Source organism: Thamnophis elegans, chromosome 17, assembly GCF_009769535.1.
Source record: "Thamnophis elegans isolate rThaEle1 chromosome 17, rThaEle1.pri, whole genome shotgun sequence".
Classification (NCBI taxonomy): domain Eukaryota; kingdom Metazoa; phylum Chordata; class Lepidosauria; order Squamata; family Colubridae; genus Thamnophis; species Thamnophis elegans.
In genome coordinates this window covers 16,562,802-16,580,752 of record NC_045557.1, presented here as the reverse complement: position 1 = coordinate 16,580,752, position 17,951 = coordinate 16,562,802, and the positions used below count along the sequence as shown (strand labels likewise).

The window sequence follows — 17,951 nt, the reverse complement described above, 5'->3', positions numbered from 1 at the left end:
CAAAACTGGATGCAGGATTCCAGGTGTGGCCTTACTAAGGCTTTATAGAGTGGTATTAGGACCTCACTTGATTCTATGCCTCTGTTTATACAACCTAGGATTGTGTTAGGTTTATCGGCTGCTGCCACACACGGCTGGCTCATGTTTAAGTCATTCTCCACTAGGACTCCAGGTCCCAGTTCCTGTTTTTGAGCATAGTTTGGGCCTGTTTCTCTTTTATTCAGCACTTTTAAAAAACTTCCAGGCTGCCTGCAGGTGAGATATCCAAATAGAACCGAAATGGAAATAACAGAAGAAAACAGAATGGAATATTTGATTAGACTCACGAGGAATTTTTCTCTGGTGCACAAGCTCTTGTGTGTACTTGCAGAGCCACAGAATACGGCTAGTCCTCGACTTACAGCCGTTCACTTAGGGACCATTCGAAGTTACAACAGCACTGTCAATGTGACTGATGACCGTTTTTCACACTGATGACTTTTGCAGCATTCCCACGGTCAAGCGATTTGCCTTCGGATGCTTGGCAACGGACTCATATTTACGACGGTTGCAATGTCCCCGTCAACAAGCAAAGTCAACGAGAAAGCTCTTAATGACTGTGCCACTAGCAATTGCAGTGATTCGCTTAACAACTGGGGAGGAAAAGACGTAAAGTGGGACAAAACCCATTTAACAAACTTCTCACTTTGCAAGATAAATTTGGGGCTCAATTGTGGTGGTAGACGAAGGAATACCTGTGATAAAAATTGTTGTAATAATCCCAGTAAGAGGGGAAAGTTTAATGATGGTGTCGTCCTCACTTTAGTCCTGTCTATCAAGACCTGTGTTTAGTTGTGGCTTTGTGTGGTTCCTTAATTGTAGATACAGTGGGGCAAAAAAGGATTTAGTCAGCCACCAATTGTGCAAGTTCTCCCACTTAAAAAGATGAGAGAGGCCTGTAATTGACATCATAGGCAGACCTCAACTATGAGAGAGAAAATGAGAAAACAAATCCAGACGATCACATTGTCTGATTTGGAAAGAATGTTTTTTGCAAATTATTATACCCCACAGTATTTGTTTCCAGAGAATAAGTCATCTGTCTACCAAGTTTGGTTGAAATTGCTCAAGGCATTGCAGAATTATGCTGAAACACACACACACACACACACACAGAGCCATGATAGATAGATAGATGATAGATAGATAGATAGATAGATAGATAGATAGATAGATAGATAGATAGATAGATAGATTGATTGATAGATAGATGATAGATGATAGATAGAGATATAGATAGATAGATAGATAGATAGATAGATAGATAGATAGATAGATAGATAGATAGATAGATAGATAGATAGATAGATGATAGAGACAGATATAGATAGATAGATAGATAGAGAGAGAGAGATAGACAGACAGGCACAGACAGACAGATAGACAGACAGACATATAGATAGATAGATAGATACAGATAGATAGATAGATAGATAGATAGATAGATAGATAGATAGATAGACAGACAGACAGACAGACAGACAGACAGACAGACAGACAGATACAGAGAGAGGGAGGGGGATAGATAGATAGACCCAGACATACAGACAGATAGATACGGAGATATAGATAGATAGATAGATAGATAGATAGATAGATAGATAGATAGATAGATAGATACAGAGAGAGAGAGAGACAGACAGATAGATAGATAGACACAGACAGACAGATAAATACAGAGATATGGATAGATATAGATATAAATATAGATATAGATAGATAAATAGATAGATAAATAGATAGATGATAGATAGATAGATAGATAGATAGATAGATAGATAGATAGATAGATAGATAGATGATAGATAGATGATTGATAGGCAGGCAGGCAGGCAGACTGACTGACTGACTGACTGATGGGTGATGGATGGATGGACCGATTGTCTGTCTATCCATCCATCATTACTTCATCTGTCTCCCTCTGTCTTTCCTCTGTCTGTCAGACGTGATAGATGAGAGAGACAATGGGTAGGTGAGTGCAATAGCTTCCTGGAGTTATAAGAGCTCCATCAGTGGAGGTTTTCAAGACTGGACAGCCATGGATGGTACGGTCTCCAGCTTGAGCAGGGGGTTGGACTAGAAGACCTCCAAGATCCCTTCCGACCCTACGACCCTATCTTCTGTGTGTAAATGGAGAACGAGGTTTGGGGCAGGAGTTGCCACTCACGATCTGCTCCTCTCCTTCCAGAGGAAGAGTTCCGTTTCATGTACCTGAATCCACTCCTGGCGAAGCTGCCTGGCCGGCCAATGAAAGTGGCCTCCATCCCGAACGGTTCGTTCCCCGAGGAATGGGACTGGCGGGACCACGGGGCTGTCACAGAGGTCAAAAACCAGGTGGGTCTTCCTAGGTTAAGTCCCCTTAGATGGATTCTGAGATGGGGGGCCTGGGTGGCGCTGTGGTCGTTCTGCTGGGTCATTAGGGCCTTATCAAGAGATCTAGGGCAGGGGTCTCCAACCTTGGCAACTTCCCTGTGGACTTCAACTCTCAGAATTCCCCAACCAGCACAGCTTGATCCTCCCTGAATTAAGCTAGGGACAGCATTTCTGAACCTTATAGCAACTTCAAGATGGGTGGGCTTCAAACTTCCCTGGCTTTGCTGGCTGGGGAATTCTGGGAGTTGAAGCCCAGATGTTCCTCCAGAGGCCAAGCTTCTAGTGTCAAGAAATAAAACTTCTGCAGTTCCATGAGAGACTCTGTGAGACTCTGGAAACCTTTCAAGGTCAGATCAAAAGGTGTGCGGAAGCCGTCAGATGATTCCCATAACAAAAAGAACTTTTTAATACCGTCTACATCAGTGTTTCTCAACCTCAAGCGAATGCTGGCTGGGGAATTCTGGGAGTTGAAGTCCGGACATGTTCAAGTGGCCAAGGTTGAGAAACACTGTCCTAGACACTGAATTGTTTATACACTTAAAATAGCAGCGCCCCCTAGAGTCGGGAATGACCAGCCCAGATGTGCGGGGAGGGGAGGGAACCTTTACCTTCGCTGGCTGGGGAATTCTGGAAGTTGAAGTCCGGACATCTTCAAGTGGCCAAGGTTGAGAAACACTGGTCTACATGGAAGCCTGAGGCGGGGGGATTCATTGTATAATACTGGGGAATTCTGGGAGTTGAAGTCCACCATCTTCAAGTGGCCAAGGGTTAGAAGCATTGTCCTGAAGCTTGGATGGAGCTTTTCTGATGCTCTTTCCGTCGTCTCTTCTTCTCTCCGCAGGGCGAGTGCGGCTCCTGCTGGGCCTTCTCCGTAACAGGCAATATAGAAGGACAGTGGTACCTTCACAAGGGAACCTTGCTCTCCCTCTCTGAACAAGGTAACTAAAGGGTTGGGGTCCCAATCTGCCTGAGGGGGAAGAGGGTTGTCCTGTTGGGAAACATGGACCCAACCCCTGTTCCGACCGAGGCTTCCCAAGAGCCTGAAGCCAACTCCTGGCTCTGATTAAAAAACAAAAAACCTTTTATTAATTCACTGGGAATTCTGCTCATTCACATCCCGAAAAGTCTCTCGAGGGAGGATTTACAGTCACAGACCTTATCTGGCTTGGAGAGCTGCCAGGCTGATATCTGCAAAATTTGGCAGGAGTCTCGGAGAGTCACCAACCAATTAAGTGAACTAATGGTCTCCTCTCCACTCCCCTTTTGCTCCTCTTTTATTCCCTCTGGGAGAGGCCATTCATCGTCCCCCTGTGGCCTTCCTCCCAAGTTGACCCCTGTTCTTTAGCTGTTCCCTTCGTCTGGCAGCTCTGCGCAGGCGCACACTGGGAACAGGCTCCAGCTGTTCTTCTGCCCCATTGATGTCCGACTCCGAAGGCAGCTGATAACCGTCAGACGGCCCTGGCCCCCCTCTCTGCCTCTGACACAGAGCCCTCCTCAGAGCCTTCCCCAGACTCTAGGACTGGCCCAGGTTAGCAATAGCAATAGCAGTTAGACTTATATACCGCTTCATAGGGCTTTCAGCCCTCTCTAAGCGGTTTACAGAGTCAGCATATCGCCCCCCACAGTCGGGTCCTCATTTCACCCACCTCGGAAGGATGGAAGGCTGAGTCAACCTTGAGCCGGTGAGATTAGAACCGCTGAACTGCAGATAACAATCAGCTGAAGTGGCCTGCAGAACTGCACCCCTAACCACTGCGCCACCTCGGCTCTTCCTCCCCCCCAACCTCCCCACTGTCCTGAATCTGGCGGGCTGCAACACCTCCATGCCATGCTTTGTGGCTGTTTCTCACCTCGACTGGTAATGCTCACCGAAGCCAGGAGGAAGCTCTGTGTCCTGAGCGACCGTTGGTCAACAGGGGTTGTGAAGACTGGGCAACCCTTTTGGGTCACGCTGTTGCTGCTGACAAACGTTGCTGTTATTCATGTTGGTCTTACGTGGAGGACCTTAAGAAGGTCTCAGGGCCAGAGGCAAGAAGAGAAGGGCTCAGTTGGCTTCAGCCTGAGGACCATCTGAGGTCCCCCAAGTATCTTCTGAATGTAAGGAGGCCTGGAAGTTGAATTTCTACCCTGCTCTGAAGCCGGCCCCCCTCCACACTGGACCCCCTTGGAGCCTGATGGGCCCAGAGTCCCCTAGGAAACATCTGGACTGGGGCTCTGACTCAAATCTGGGTTTCCAGCTCTTAAGTCGGTCCCTTCTCTATTGCACCTTGTTGGACCTCATCCCTGCTGATCATCATTAACAAACGAAGGTCAATAAAGCCCACCCTTCTTGACATGTTCAGAAGCTCTATGGCCTTATGCTCCTTGAGCACATGGTAGGCACGCCCATTGCGGCTCCCCATAGCTTAGAGCCCCCAAGGTCTAGAAATCCAGCCCTTATGGCAGTGGTTCCCAAACTTGGCAACTTTAAGACTTGTGGACTTCAACTCCCAGAATTCTCCAGCCAGCTCTGCAGAGAATTCTGGGAGTTGAAGTCCACAAGTCTTAAAGTTGCCAAGTTTGGGAACCACTGCCTTATGGGAAAGGCCACGTTGGATGTAGCTGCCTCCCCAGCAGGGTCCCTGAACCGTAGCAACTTTAAGACGGGTGGACTTCAACTCCCAGCATTCCCCAGCCAGCTGAGCCATCTCCGTCCACCCAAGTGGCTGAGAGTCGGAGCCATTGCCTCGGAGGAGGTGGCCCATGTGCCTGCCTTCACCCCCAGTGACCTGCATCCAACCTTCTCCCACTACAGAGCTGGTGGACTGTGACCTCAAAGACCATGCCTGTGGAGGCGGCCTGCCTTCTAACGCCTACGAGGCCATTGAGACGCTGGGTAAGTCGGTGGGGTCCTTGGTGGTCTCTGAGCTGGGTGGCTTTCTGGCAGACGTTTCACTACCCAACTAAGTAATGCCATCAGAAGGGAGGAGGAGGAGGAAGAAGAAAAGGACTGTGAGGTCCTTGGTGTTCTCTGAGCTTGGTTGCTTTCTTGCAGATATTTCATGACCCAACTAGGTCATATTATCAGAACTAGAAGGCGTGGGAGGACGGGGCGGTGGAGAGAGAGAGAGAGAGAAAGGAGGAGGAGGAGGAGGAGGAGGAGGAGGAGGAGGAGGAGGAGGAGGAGGAGGAGGAGGAGGAGGAGGAAAAGGTCTGTGGGGTCCTTGGTGCTCTCTGAGCTGGGTGATTTTCTTCCAGATGTTTCATTGCTCAACTGGGTATTATCAGTGATGGAAGGGAGTGGGATTTTAGAAGAGGGGGAGAGGGAGGAGGAGGAGGAGGAGAGAAAGAAGAAGAAGAACAGGAGGAGGAGGAGGAAGAGGAGGAGGGGAAGAAGAGGAGGAGGAGAGGAGGAGGAGAGAAAGAAGAAGAAGAAGAGGAGGAGAAGGAAGAGGAGGAGGAGGAAGAAGAAGAGGAGGAGGAGGAGAGGAGGAGAGAAAGAAGAAGAACAGGAGGAGGGGAAGAAGAGGAGGAGAGGAGGAGGAGAGAAAGAAGAAGAGGAGGAGGAAGAAGAAGAAGAGGAGGAGAAAAGGAGGAAGAAGAAGAAAAAGAAGAGGAGGAGGAGAGGAGGAGGAGAGAAAGAAGAAGAAGAAGAGGAGGAGGAGGAGGAGGAAGAGGAGGAGGAGGAAGAAGAAGAAAAAGAAGAGGAGGAGGAGAGGAGGAGGAGAGAAAGAAGAAGAAGAGGAGGAGGAGGAGGAGGAGGAAGAGGAGGACGACTACGGAGTCTTTGGTGCTCTCTGAGATTGGTCGCTTTCTTGTAGATATTTCATGACCCAACTAAGTAATATTATCTGAACTAGAGGGGGGGGTTGGAGAGAGAGAGAGACAGACAGACAGACAGACAGGAGGAGGAGGAGGAGGAAGAAAAGGACTGTGGGGTCCTTGGTGCTCTCTGAGCTGGCTGGTTTTCTTCCAGATGTTTCAGTACCCAACTAGGTAATATCATCAGTGCCAGAAGGGAGGAGGAAAAGGTGCTCTCTGAGCTTGGTGGTTTTCTTGCAGACATTTCACTAACTGTCTCCCATCATCAGTGCTGGGAGGGAGGGAGGTTTTGAGGAGTAGAAGAAGAGTAGGAGGAAGAGGCTAAATTGGTCTTCCCTTCAGAACGGGACATTTTAAGCAGAAAACGAGGCCAGGATTTCTGTGCAGCTGAGAGCAACTCAGTGAAACAAACCGTTCCTTTGTGTGGGGGTTTTGCTGAGCGAGCAGTCCTGGACCAGAGAATTTGAGGCCATCGTGAAGCTTCCCAGTTTTTTCGAGTAAAAGTCTGCTTTGTCCTTTGGGGCATCATGTGGGGCTAAAAAATGGTGGGTCAGAATAAAGAGGGATCCGGTAGCTCAGTGCCTAAGACGCTGAGCTTGTTGATCAGAAAGGTTGGCAGTTCGAATCCCGGCGCCGCGTAACGGAGTGAGCTCCCGTGACTTGGCTCAGTTTTTGCCAACCAAGCAGTTCGAAAGCAGGTAAAAAAATGCAAGTAGAAAAATAGGCACCACGTTTGGTGGGAAGGGAACAGCGTTCCATGTGCCTTTGGCGTTGAGTCATGCCGTCCACATGACCACGGAGACGTCTTCGGACAGTGCTGGCTCTTCGGCTTAGAAACAGAGATGAGCAGCGCCCCCTAGAGTTGGGAATGACTGGCACATAGGTGAGAAGGGAAACCTTTGCCTGTAAGGATAAGTACAGGTGGTCCTCATTTTACAAACACAATCGAGCCCAACATTTCTGTTGTTCAGCGAGACGTCTGTTAAGTGAGTTTCACCCCTTTTTTACAACCTGCCGAGTGAATCACTGCAGTTGATAAGTTAGAAACAAAGTTGTGAAGTGACTCCAGCTTCCTCGTTGGTTTTGCTTGTCAAAAGGTCTCAAAAAGGGGATCATGTGACGTCAGGACGCAGCGATGGTCATAAGTATGAGTCAGTTTGCCAAGCAACTTTGACGATGGGGCATTGGAGATGCTGCAATGGTCGTCGGGGTAAAAAAACTGTCACAAGTCACTTTTTTTTCAATACTGTTGTAACTTTGAACGGTCCCTAAATGGAGTGTTGTAAGTTGAGGATTGCCTGTGTTTCTAGTGCAGTGTTTCTCAACCTTGGCAACTTGAAGATGTCCGGACTTCAACTCCCAGAATTCCCCAGCCAGCATTCGCTGGCTGGGGAATTCTGGGAGTTGAAGTCCGGACATCTTCAACTTGCCAAGGTTGAGAAACACTGTCCTAGACACTGAATTGTTTATAAACTTAAAATAGCAGCGCCCCCTAGAGTCGGGAATGGCCAGCCCAGATGTGCGAGGCGGGTAGGGGGGGAACTTTTACCATTTTATATAAACGGGTTGCAATTGACCTGGCGGGGGGGGGGGGCGAATGCTGGCTGGGGAATTCTGGGAGTTGAAGTCCGGACATCTTCAAGTTGCCAAGGTTGAGAAACACTGTTCTAATGCTTTTTGTTCTACTGAGGCTTAAAAATAAGAACTGCGTGATTCTTGGAAGCTGGATCCAAGACCTGATGTTGCTCAAATGTTTCGGATGGTCACGGAAGAATTCCCACTCTCTTTTCAACATGGCTCGAGATGGGATGTTTCTTGCCTTCCCGACTGGAGCCTCCGTTTCCTCTTCTGAGACCTTCCTTGATGGGGTATTTCTGCTTCCATTTCTCCAGGGGGCCTGGAGACCGAGGGGGATTACAGCTACCAGGGTTTCGAACAGAACTGTGGCTTTTCCAAGGAGAAGGTGGCCGTTTACATCAACAGCAGTGTGGCCCTTCCCCAGGACGAGAACGGTGGGCTCCTTGGCTTTTCTTGGCTGGCTTTTAGGAAAGGGCCTCTTTACAGAGTAAAAACAGCACATTGCTTTTTTTAAAAAAAGGAAGTAAAGTGAAAGAAAAATGATAAATAAACAGAACAGAAAGGAAAAGACAAAAGGAAAGAAGGAAGGATGGGAGAAGGGGGAAGGGAAAAAGAAGGGAAGGAAATAAAAAAGGAAAGGAAAAAGGGAAGTAAAAAAGAAGGAAGGAGGGAAGTAAAGTGAAAGAAAAATGATAAATAAACAGAACAGAAAGGAAAAGACAAAAGGGAAGAAGGAAGGAAGGAAGAAGGGGGAAGGGAAAAAGAAGGGAAGGAAATAAAAAGGAAAGGAAAAAGGGAAGGGAAGTAAAAAAGAAGGAAGGAGGGAAGTAAAGTAAAAGAAAAATGATAAATAAACAGAACAGAAATGAAAAGACAAAAGGAAAGAAGGAAGGAAGAAGGGAAGGGGGAAAGGAAAAATAAGGAAATAAAAAAGGAAAGGAAAAGGGGAAGTAAAAAAGAAGGAAGGAGGGAAGTAAAGTAAAAGAAAAATGATAAATAAACAGAACAGAAATGAAAAGACAAAAGGAAAGAAGGAAGGAAGAAGGGAAGGGGGAAAGGAAAAAGGAAAGGAAAGGAAAAAGGGAAGGGAAGTAAAAAAGAAGGAAGGAGGGAAGTAAAGTAAAAGAAAAATGATAAATAAACAGAACAGAAAGGGAAAGACAAAAGGAAAGAAGGAAGGAAGGAAAGGGGGAAAGAAAAAAGGGAAGGAAGGAAAGAAGGAAAGGGAAGGAAAAAGGGAAGGAAAATAGGAGGAAGGAGGGAAGAGAAGGGAAGGAAAAGGAAAAGCTTAACTTATTATTACAATAACTTATAAATTCCATTCACAATTTTGGTCGTAAGTCGAGGACTACCTGTATAAGATGATGTACGTAGTAACCCTTGCAGTGCAGTCATATCCACACTTGTAAGGAGTTTTCACTTGAAATGAACGATGCGTGAGAGATTTTCTGTTTTGGAGGGAAGGGTGGGACCTCAAGCAGCCCCCCCACTTCCTTGGGTGCCCCTCCCTCTTACCTGTGCTCCTCTCTCTTTGGACAGATATCGCAGCTTGGCTGGCCAAGAACGGCCCCGTCTCCATTGCTCTGAACTCCTTTGCTATGCAGGTGAGAGACGCACAATCCATCCATCCATCCATCCATCCATCCATCCATCCATCCATCAGGATAGAGTTGGAAGGGACCTTGGAGGACTTCTAGTTCAAGCAGAACTGCTTCTAGTTCAAGCATGAGACCCTCGGCCGTTCCAGACAAGTGGCTGTCCTGTCTCTTCTTAAAACACTCCAGTGTTCGAGCACCCATAATTTCTGGTGGCAGGCTGTTCCACTGGTTCATTGTCCTCACTGTCAGAAAGCTCCTCCTTATTTCCAGGTTGAATCTCTTCTTGTTCAGCTTCCATCCATTGTTCCTTGTCCGGCCTTCGGGTGCTTTGGAGAATAGCTTGACCCCATCCCTCTTCTCTGTGGCAGCCCCTCAAATATTGGAAGGCAGCTACCATGTCCCCCCCTTAGTCCTTCTTTTGTCTGGATTAGCCAAACCCAAATCCTGCAACTATTCTTCATATGTTTTAGTCTCCAGACTTTTAATCATCTTAGTTAACAATAGCAATAGCAGTTAAGACTTATATACCGCTTCATAGGGATTTCAGCCCTCTCTAAGCGGTTTACAGAGTCAGCATATCGCCCCCAACAACAATCCGGGTCCTCATTTTACCCACCTTGGAAGGATGGAAGGCTGAGTCAACCTTGAGCCAGTCAGGATTGAACTCCAGACTGTGGGCAGAGTCAGCCTGCAATGCTGCATTCTAGCCACTGGGGAGGAAGGAAGGAAGGAAGGAAGGAAGGAAGGAAGGAAGGAAGGAAGGAAGGAAGGACACTAGCAATAGCACTTAGACTTATATACTGCTTTACAGCCCTCTCTAAGCGGTTTACAGAGTCAGCATATTGCCCCCACAGTCTGGGTCCTCATTTCACCCACCTCAGAAGGATGGAAGGCTGAGTCAACCCCTGAGCCGGTGAGATTAGAACCGCCGAACTGTAGATAACAGTCAGCTGAAGTGGCCTGCAGTACTGCACCCTAACCACTGCACCACCTCGGCTCTAGTTGTTCTTGTCTGAACTTTTTCCAAAATCTCAACATCTTTTTTTGTAAGGTGATGACCAAAACTGGGTGCAGGATTCCAGGTGTGGCCTTACTGAGGCTTTATCAAGCGTTACTAATCCTTCACTCGATTTTCTCTCTGTTTATACAACCAAGGATTTTATTCGCTTTTTTTGGCTGCTGCCGCACAGGGCTGGCTCATATTTAAGGGACTGTCTTACACTTAAGATTCCCAGGCCCCTCTCATCGTTCCTGTTTGTGAGCCAGGTCTCGCCTAATCTATAGTTATACTTTTGGTTTAACAGATTAACAGAGTTGGAAGGGACCTTTATAGGTCATCTAGTCCAACCACCCGCTCAAGCAGGGGACTCTACACCAGTGTTTCTCAACCTTGGCAACTTGAAGATGTCCCGGACTTCAACTCCCAGAATTCCCCAGCCAGCGAAGATGTCCCGGACTTCAGTGTTTAGGACAGTGTTTCTCAACCTTGGCCACTTGAAGATGTCCCGGACTTCAACTCCCAGAATTCCCCAGCCAGCGAAGATGTCCCGGACTTCAGTGTTTAGGACAGTGTTTCTCAACCTTGGCCACTTGAAGATGTCCGGATTTCAACTCCCAGAATTCCCCAGCCGGGAGTTGAAGTCCAGACATCTTCAAGTGGCCAAGGTTGAGAAACACTGTCCTAAACACTGAAGTCCGGGACATCTTCGCTGGCTGGGGAATTCTGGGAGTTGAAGTCCCGGACATCTTCAAGTTGCCAAGGTTGAGAAACACTGCCCTACACCATTTTTGACAAATGGCAGTCAAATATCTTGAAAGTCTCAAGTGATGAAGCTCCCACAATGTCCAAAGGCAACTTCTGTTCCATGGGTGGATTGTTCTCACTGTCGGAAAGTTCCTCCTTATTTCTAGGTTGAATCTCTCCTTGGTCAGTTTCCATCCATTCTTCCTTCTCTGGCTTTGGAGAATAGCTTGAGTCCCTTCCTCCTCCCTGGGGCAGCCCCTCAAATATTGGAAGATGCTCTCCTGTCTCCCCTGGTCCTTCTCTTCCCTAGACTAGCCAGGCCCAGTTCCTGCAACTTTTTAAGCATAAACATAAGCGGGTTTTTCCTGCTTATGTCTAAAACCTTACTTTTCTCCAGATTAAATTTCATTTTGTTCCCTAGGACCCATTGTTCAAGCTCTTTTTTTTGGATCCTGATTTTGTCCTTTGTTGAAACCCTAGAAAGTCTGCAGAGAAAATGGTTAGATTGTTAGGGGACTGGAGCACAGAGCATATGAAGAACGGTTGGGAATGGGTACTTCTACTCTAAGAAAGAGAAGGATTAGCTATGTTCCAATATTCTTCTGCCACGAGAAGAAAGGGTCCATTTATTCCCCAAGGAACCAGAAGGCAGGACAAGAAATAACAGATGGAAGGTGTTTTTTTTTTGGTAAAGAGAGATCCAACCTAGAAAGAACTAAGGAGAAATTTCCTGACAGTGAGAAGAATTGGTTCCACCACAAAACCGCGCTCGACTAAACCGCGCTCGACGAAACCGCGTAGCTGACGTCATCAACAGGGCGACAACAGCGCGGAGACAGAAGCACGCTGTAAACGCTAAACCTAAAATTAACCCCTAAACCTAAACCTAACCCCCCTAAACCTAATCCTAAACCTAACCCTTAACCTAACCCTAAACCTAACCCTAACCCTAACCCTTAACCTAACCCTAAACCTAAACCTAACCCTAACCCTAACCCTAACCCTTAACCTAACTCTAAACCTAACCCTAACCCTTAACCTAACCCTAACCCTAAACCTAACCCTAAACCTAACCCTAACCCTTAACCTAACCCTAAACCTAACCCTAAAGCTAACCCTAAACCTAATCCTAACCCTTAACCTAACCCTAAAGCTAACCCTAAAGCTAACCCTAACCCTTAACCTAACCCTAAACCTAAAGCTAACCCTAAACCTAACCCTTACCTTAAGTTGAATCGGCTTGCTTTCAAAGCGCTATTTAAAGCGCCCTCCTTTCTCCGCGCTGGCTGTTGTCGCCCTGTTGATGATGTCAGCGACGCGGTTTAATCGGGCGCGGCTTAGTCGAGCGCGGTTTTGACGGGTCACGAGAAGAATTAATCAGGCTTGTCTCCCATGCTCCATCTTTGAAGATTTTAAAGAAGGGACTGGACAGCCACTTGGCTGGAATGGTGAGTAAAGGTGTCTAACTTGAGGAACTTTAAGACTGTTGGACTTCAACTCCCAGAATTCCCCAGCCAGCCTTGCAAGGCTGGCTGGGGAATTCTGGGAGTTGAAGTCCAACAGTCTTAAAGTTCCAAAGTTGGACACCTGAGGCATAGTCTCTCCTGCTTGAGCCAGGAGATTGGAGTAAAAGACCTCCAAGGTCCCCTCCAACTCTGTATTCCGGGGTCTTGCTTGCCATAATTACATTTTCATTTACTTTCTTCTTCTCTCTCCAGTTCTACCGCAAAGGCGTTTCCCACCCCTTCTTCGTCCTCTGTAATCCCTGGATGATCGACCACGCCGTCCTCCTGGTGGGCTACGGCACACGTGAGTGGCTCTTTTGTCTGGAGGGATTCCTCTGGGCTGTCAGTATGCGTGTGTCTGGATTTCTGCTTTTTTAACCTGGACTAATTGATAACCGGGCGTTGTCCAGGGAATTTATTTATAGGGGGAAAACGTCCGGACCAAACATAATTTCTAATGTTGGATTCTCCCCCTTAACAGAGGGAGCCCCCTTGTGGAGTACTGTGAAGCCGTTACCATGGCAACTCCACTGCTCTGTACAATAGAAGCCATTTTACGGCAGTACAGTAGAAGCCATTTTAAGGCACAACAGGCTGTATCTTAACAGAATGCATACCCCGAGGGGTGTTTTTTTTAGAGAGTAAGTCATCTGTTTGGTTGAAATTGCTCGAGGCGTTCCAGAGTTGCCATGTTTTCCTGAAAATAAGGCAGGGTCTTATTTTCTTTTGACCCCCAAAATATGGCTTGGGCCTTATTATCGGGGGATTGCCAAGCGGCTGCTCTCTTGCGATCGGGCTCCCGAAGAGCCGGGCACAGTCTCAAGGGCGAACAACTGTGTTGCGCTGTTGCAGCAGCGCAACACAGCAGTCATGAGGTGACCACGTTCACGAGCAGCTCCCCAGCAAACCCCTTTCCAGCACAGCACAGCGCCATTCACTGGTTGTGGGCCGGCTGCTGGAACCATAGAGCGCACTCCCAGAGCGGCCACTGCTGGAAGACTCGGCACTGAACTCCGGAGTTTGGAAGCCGCAAAAGAAGCCATGTTGGGATGGCGGCAGCAACAGCGGCGGTGGTGCCCTGGCCCTGCAGGGAGAGCTGGGCCAGGGCATGGTGAGGCTGGGAGGCGTGCGAGCGGGGAGCGGAACAGCCGCCAACGCAACCCCACTCTGCAGCTGTGCAGGGCGCCATTCACTGACCTAGGGGTTGGGCATCTGCTCGTGAGCATGGTCACCTCATAGCTGCTGTGTTGCCCTGTTGTGATAGCACAACACCGCCGTTTACCCCTGAGGCTGTGCCCGGCTCTTCGGGAGCCCGCTCACAAGAGACCAGCCACCCGGCAACCCCCCTCTCCAGCTGGGCAGAACGCCAGTCACCGACCAAGCAGCGTGAGCGCCTTCCCCCCCCCCGGTTCCCACGGCTTGTTGCTTTCGGGATACCACATGGTCAGTGAGTGGCGCCTGGCCGGAGTGGGGGGGGGGTTGTCCAAGGGGCTTATTTTTTAGCAATAGCAGATAGACTTATATACCGCTTCATAGGGCTTTCAGCCCTTCCTAAGCGGTTTACAGAGTCAGCATATCGCCCCCACAGTCTGGGTCCCCCTTATTTTCAGGGGAGGGTTTATATTTTTCCCCACCCGAAAAATATTGGAGTTATTTTTTTTTATTTTTTTTTTATTTTTTTTATTACATAGACAACAATGGGAAAAGGAGAAGAAGAAAAAAGGGGGGGAACCCCATCATCACATACAATATGTCATTTGATCATAGGTGCATCCCTACTAAGTTTATACATCCCATATCTCTCTGTTGTATATTTAATAAGCACCACAATAAGCTAGGGTTTTTTTTAAAAAAGGGGGGGGGAGGAGGGGGAAGCCAAAAAAGACAAAAAAGTCCAAAAAAGAAGGGGAAAAAAAAAGAAAAAAAACCCATCATCACATGCAGCATGTCGTTTGGTTACAGTTGTTTTAACCTCTGCATCTTCAAATAATATTTACCGTCTCAGATATTTCATCTAATATAACTAAAGGCCTCATTTTCATTCTACAATATATATTCAGTTAGCATTAGCATTATTTCCCCCCAGAAAGTATACTTCTATTCATTGTTAACCTTGCATTTCATACCTTCAAACAGAAATCTTATTCCTTCATTGTTCAACAAAGCATCCCTGCCTATATATACCAGTTTTCATTTCTTCCCCTATTAGAATTGCCTTATCAGCAGCGAAATATCATTATAGTAAGTTCTTAACCTTATACATTATATCACCAGACCTTATATTAATACTTCATTGTGTCACTGTTAGATTATTGGAGTTATTTTTAGGACATGTCATATTATGCTGGAAAACACACACACACACAGAGCCATTTTTATACATGCAGATTTTTTTCCTAAACCTCCTCGTGTGTGTTTTGACTTTCCCCGGAGATGGCAGAAGTGGGCCATCACTTTGGAAACGATGGCTCGGAGGGGCTGCCCAAGCGCGTTTGGAGCTGGCAGACCTGAACGAAAGAGGCAGCCCCGTTTCATTTCAGGGTGGACAAACAGAACGAGCCCTCCTTCCTCTCCTTCCCCCCCCCCCCGACAGATGGAACCCCGGAATAGATTTAATTTTTTTTGTTTTGAAACGTGTGAGTTTTATTTTGGGAGCGTGAGCGTCGCTGGTTCCTCTCCCACGATCGCTTTTGCCTCTGCATTCAATACATGGAGGAGACCATTTTCACCCTGAATGCATTTCAGCTGTCTGTAAAACGCAGCAGGAAATCCGTTCATTGAACTAAAAGCCAAGATCCCTTTCGGATTCTCTTTTTTTTTTTAATCTTTTTTTTTTCCAAAAGTTTTATTTATTTTTTTTAAACAAACATTTCATCATTCCTCAATCAGTGAGACATCGGAGTACGATTTTTTTGTGTGTCAAAATAGTTCTAGTTTACCACCAAATTCTTGTCTAGCCTAATGTATACCCCTCCCTCCCTCCACCCCAACCCCCCTCCTCCTTCCCCCCCCCCCCGACTTCCCAGAACCCGTACACGGTATGGATTTTTAACAAACACAGTCTAAAATCTATTGAGAAAAAAGAAATAAAGAAATTAATGACATCTCTACGTTGATCTTAGCTTCTTCTTGCTGAGCTAACTTTAAACAATTGAAATCATTTCTGATCTTAAGCATAGGCTAACTGGAATTTCTTGGTCCCATATTTATTTTGTATATAGTCAATCCATTTTTTCCACTCTCGTTTATATCTCTCATTTGAGTGGTCTTTAAGATATGCCCATATTTTAGCCATCTTGGCTAAGTTTGTGACTTTCAATGTCCATTCTTGAGTTGTAGGCAAGTCTTCCTTCTTCCAGTATTGTGCCACCCCTTTCGGATTCTCTTGGATTCACAATCTTGGCAACTTTAAGAGGGGTTATCTCCCAGGATCCACCAGCCAGAATGCTTTAAGAAGGGTGGACTTCAACTCCCAGAATTCCTCAACCAGCACACTTTTAAATGGGTGGATTTCAACTCCCAGAATTCCCAAGCCAGCCTGCTTGAATAGAATTAGAATAGAATAGAATTCTTTATTGGCCAAGTGTGATTGGACACACAAGGGATTTGTCTTTGGTGCAGATACGCCCAGTGTACATGACAAGATACAATCGTCAAGAATCATAAGGTGCAACACTCTGTAGAACTGAATCATCATCCTGGGTTGGCGCAGAAAGAAGGTTCTTTTGTCGTGCGTTTTGGGTGACGCCCTTGATGTTAAGGTGTCCGTTTTAGGTTCTTGAGATATGACAGAACCTAGAAACATGAAGGACTCTACTGTTGATGCTTTGTTGTCTCGTATCGTAAGAGGTAGTAGTATGGGAGGGTTTCTCCTAACGTCTACCACCATTTCTACGGTTTCGAGTGTGTTCAGTTCCAGATTGTTCAACCTCCCGTCTGCATGCGATTTCATCGTTGTCTTGAATGAAACCAATCACTGTTGTGTCGTCCGCAAAACTTCCGTAGTTTAACAGAGGGATCGTTTGAGACACAGTCATTAGTGCAGTGTTTCTCAACCTTGGCGACTTTAAGTCCTGTGGACTTCAACTTCCAGAATCCCCCAGCCAGCACAGCTGGCTGGGGGATTCTGGGAGTTGAAGTCCACAGGACTTAAAGTCGCCAAGGTTGAGAAACACTGCATTAGTGTATAGAGAGAAGTGGGGAGAGAGCACACAGCCCTGGGGGCCTCCTGTGCTCATTGTACAGGTATCTGATGTGATTTTGCCTAGCTTCGCCTGCTGCTTCCTGCCTGATAGGAAGCTTGGGATCCACTTACAGTCTGGCCAGGCACAGCTAGCTGGATCAGTTCAAGTGGAAGACTCTGGAATGATGGTATTGAATGCTGAGCTGAGGTCCACAGAGAGGACCCTTGTGTAGGTCTTGGGAGATTCAAGGTCTTGTAGGATGTATGCAGAGCCATATTAACAGCATTTTTTGTCCATCTTTTTGCTTGGAAGGCAAATTGCAGGGGATCTAACAGCGGATCCGTGATGGTTTTCAAGTGGGGTGGACTTCAACTCCCAGAATTCCCCAGCCAGCCGTGCTTCCTGGGGAATTTGGGAGTTGAAGTCCACCCCTCTTAAAGTTGAGAAACACTGCCTAGTGATTAGTCTAACACAGGGATCGGCAACCTTAAACACTCAAAGAGCCATTTGGAGCCGTTTCCCACAGAAAACGCCGGGAGCCACAAAGGTCCTAACCGGAAGCCCCCTGTTCAATTCTGGAGCTGACCGGAAGTTCAGTTCCCCCCACCATAGAGTCTCCTCCTAGCGCGGTGTACTTTTTCCTCTACCTGTCCTAACCGAAAGGCTTATCAATTGTGGAGACAACTGGAAAACCCTCCCCTTACCATAGAGTTTTCTCCTGGCTCACTGTGCTTCTCCCCTCCCGGAAGCTCTTCTCAAAATTGTGGCGCCAACTGGTGACGGAGCCACAGCAGAGGGAGGAAAGAGCCACATGCGGCTCCGGAGCCACAGTTTGCTCACCCCTGGTCTAACAAATTGAATTCTGGATGGGATTTCTGCTTCTCACAACTGACATTTGGCTCAGCTGGGGATAATGGGAGTTGTGATCCGCCTTTCCCATGAGCCTGCTCGGCTTTCTACCCCGAGTCGGTTCCTGGAAGCGAGTAGCCCCCCAGGGCCATTTCTTAACGGTTGTGTCTTCTTCCCACAGGGGGCCGAACTCCCTTCTGGGCGATCAAGAACAGCTGGGGAGCAGACTGGGGAGAGAAGGTATGGCGGGAGACCCCTCCTCTTCCCTGCCCTTATCAGT

At 47.3% G+C, this 17,951-nt stretch overlaps 1 protein-coding gene across 1 annotated transcript in view; it reads left to right on the top strand.

The window, feature by feature from the left end:
• The window catches only part of CTSF (cathepsin F), a 33,246-nt gene that overhangs the window by 13,662 nt on the left and 1,633 nt on the right, over positions 1-17,951 (top strand). Inside the window, exons 7-13 of the mRNA XM_032234163.1 lie at positions 2,228-2,373; positions 3,254-3,350; positions 5,207-5,287; positions 8,106-8,225; positions 9,331-9,395; positions 12,852-12,942; positions 17,853-17,911. Coding sequence (XP_032090054.1) covers positions 2,228-2,373; positions 3,254-3,350; positions 5,207-5,287; positions 8,106-8,225; positions 9,331-9,395; positions 12,852-12,942; positions 17,853-17,911 — 659 coding nt within the window. The remainder of the gene's footprint in view (positions 1-2,227; positions 2,374-3,253; positions 3,351-5,206; positions 5,288-8,105; positions 8,226-9,330; positions 9,396-12,851; positions 12,943-17,852; positions 17,912-17,951) is intronic.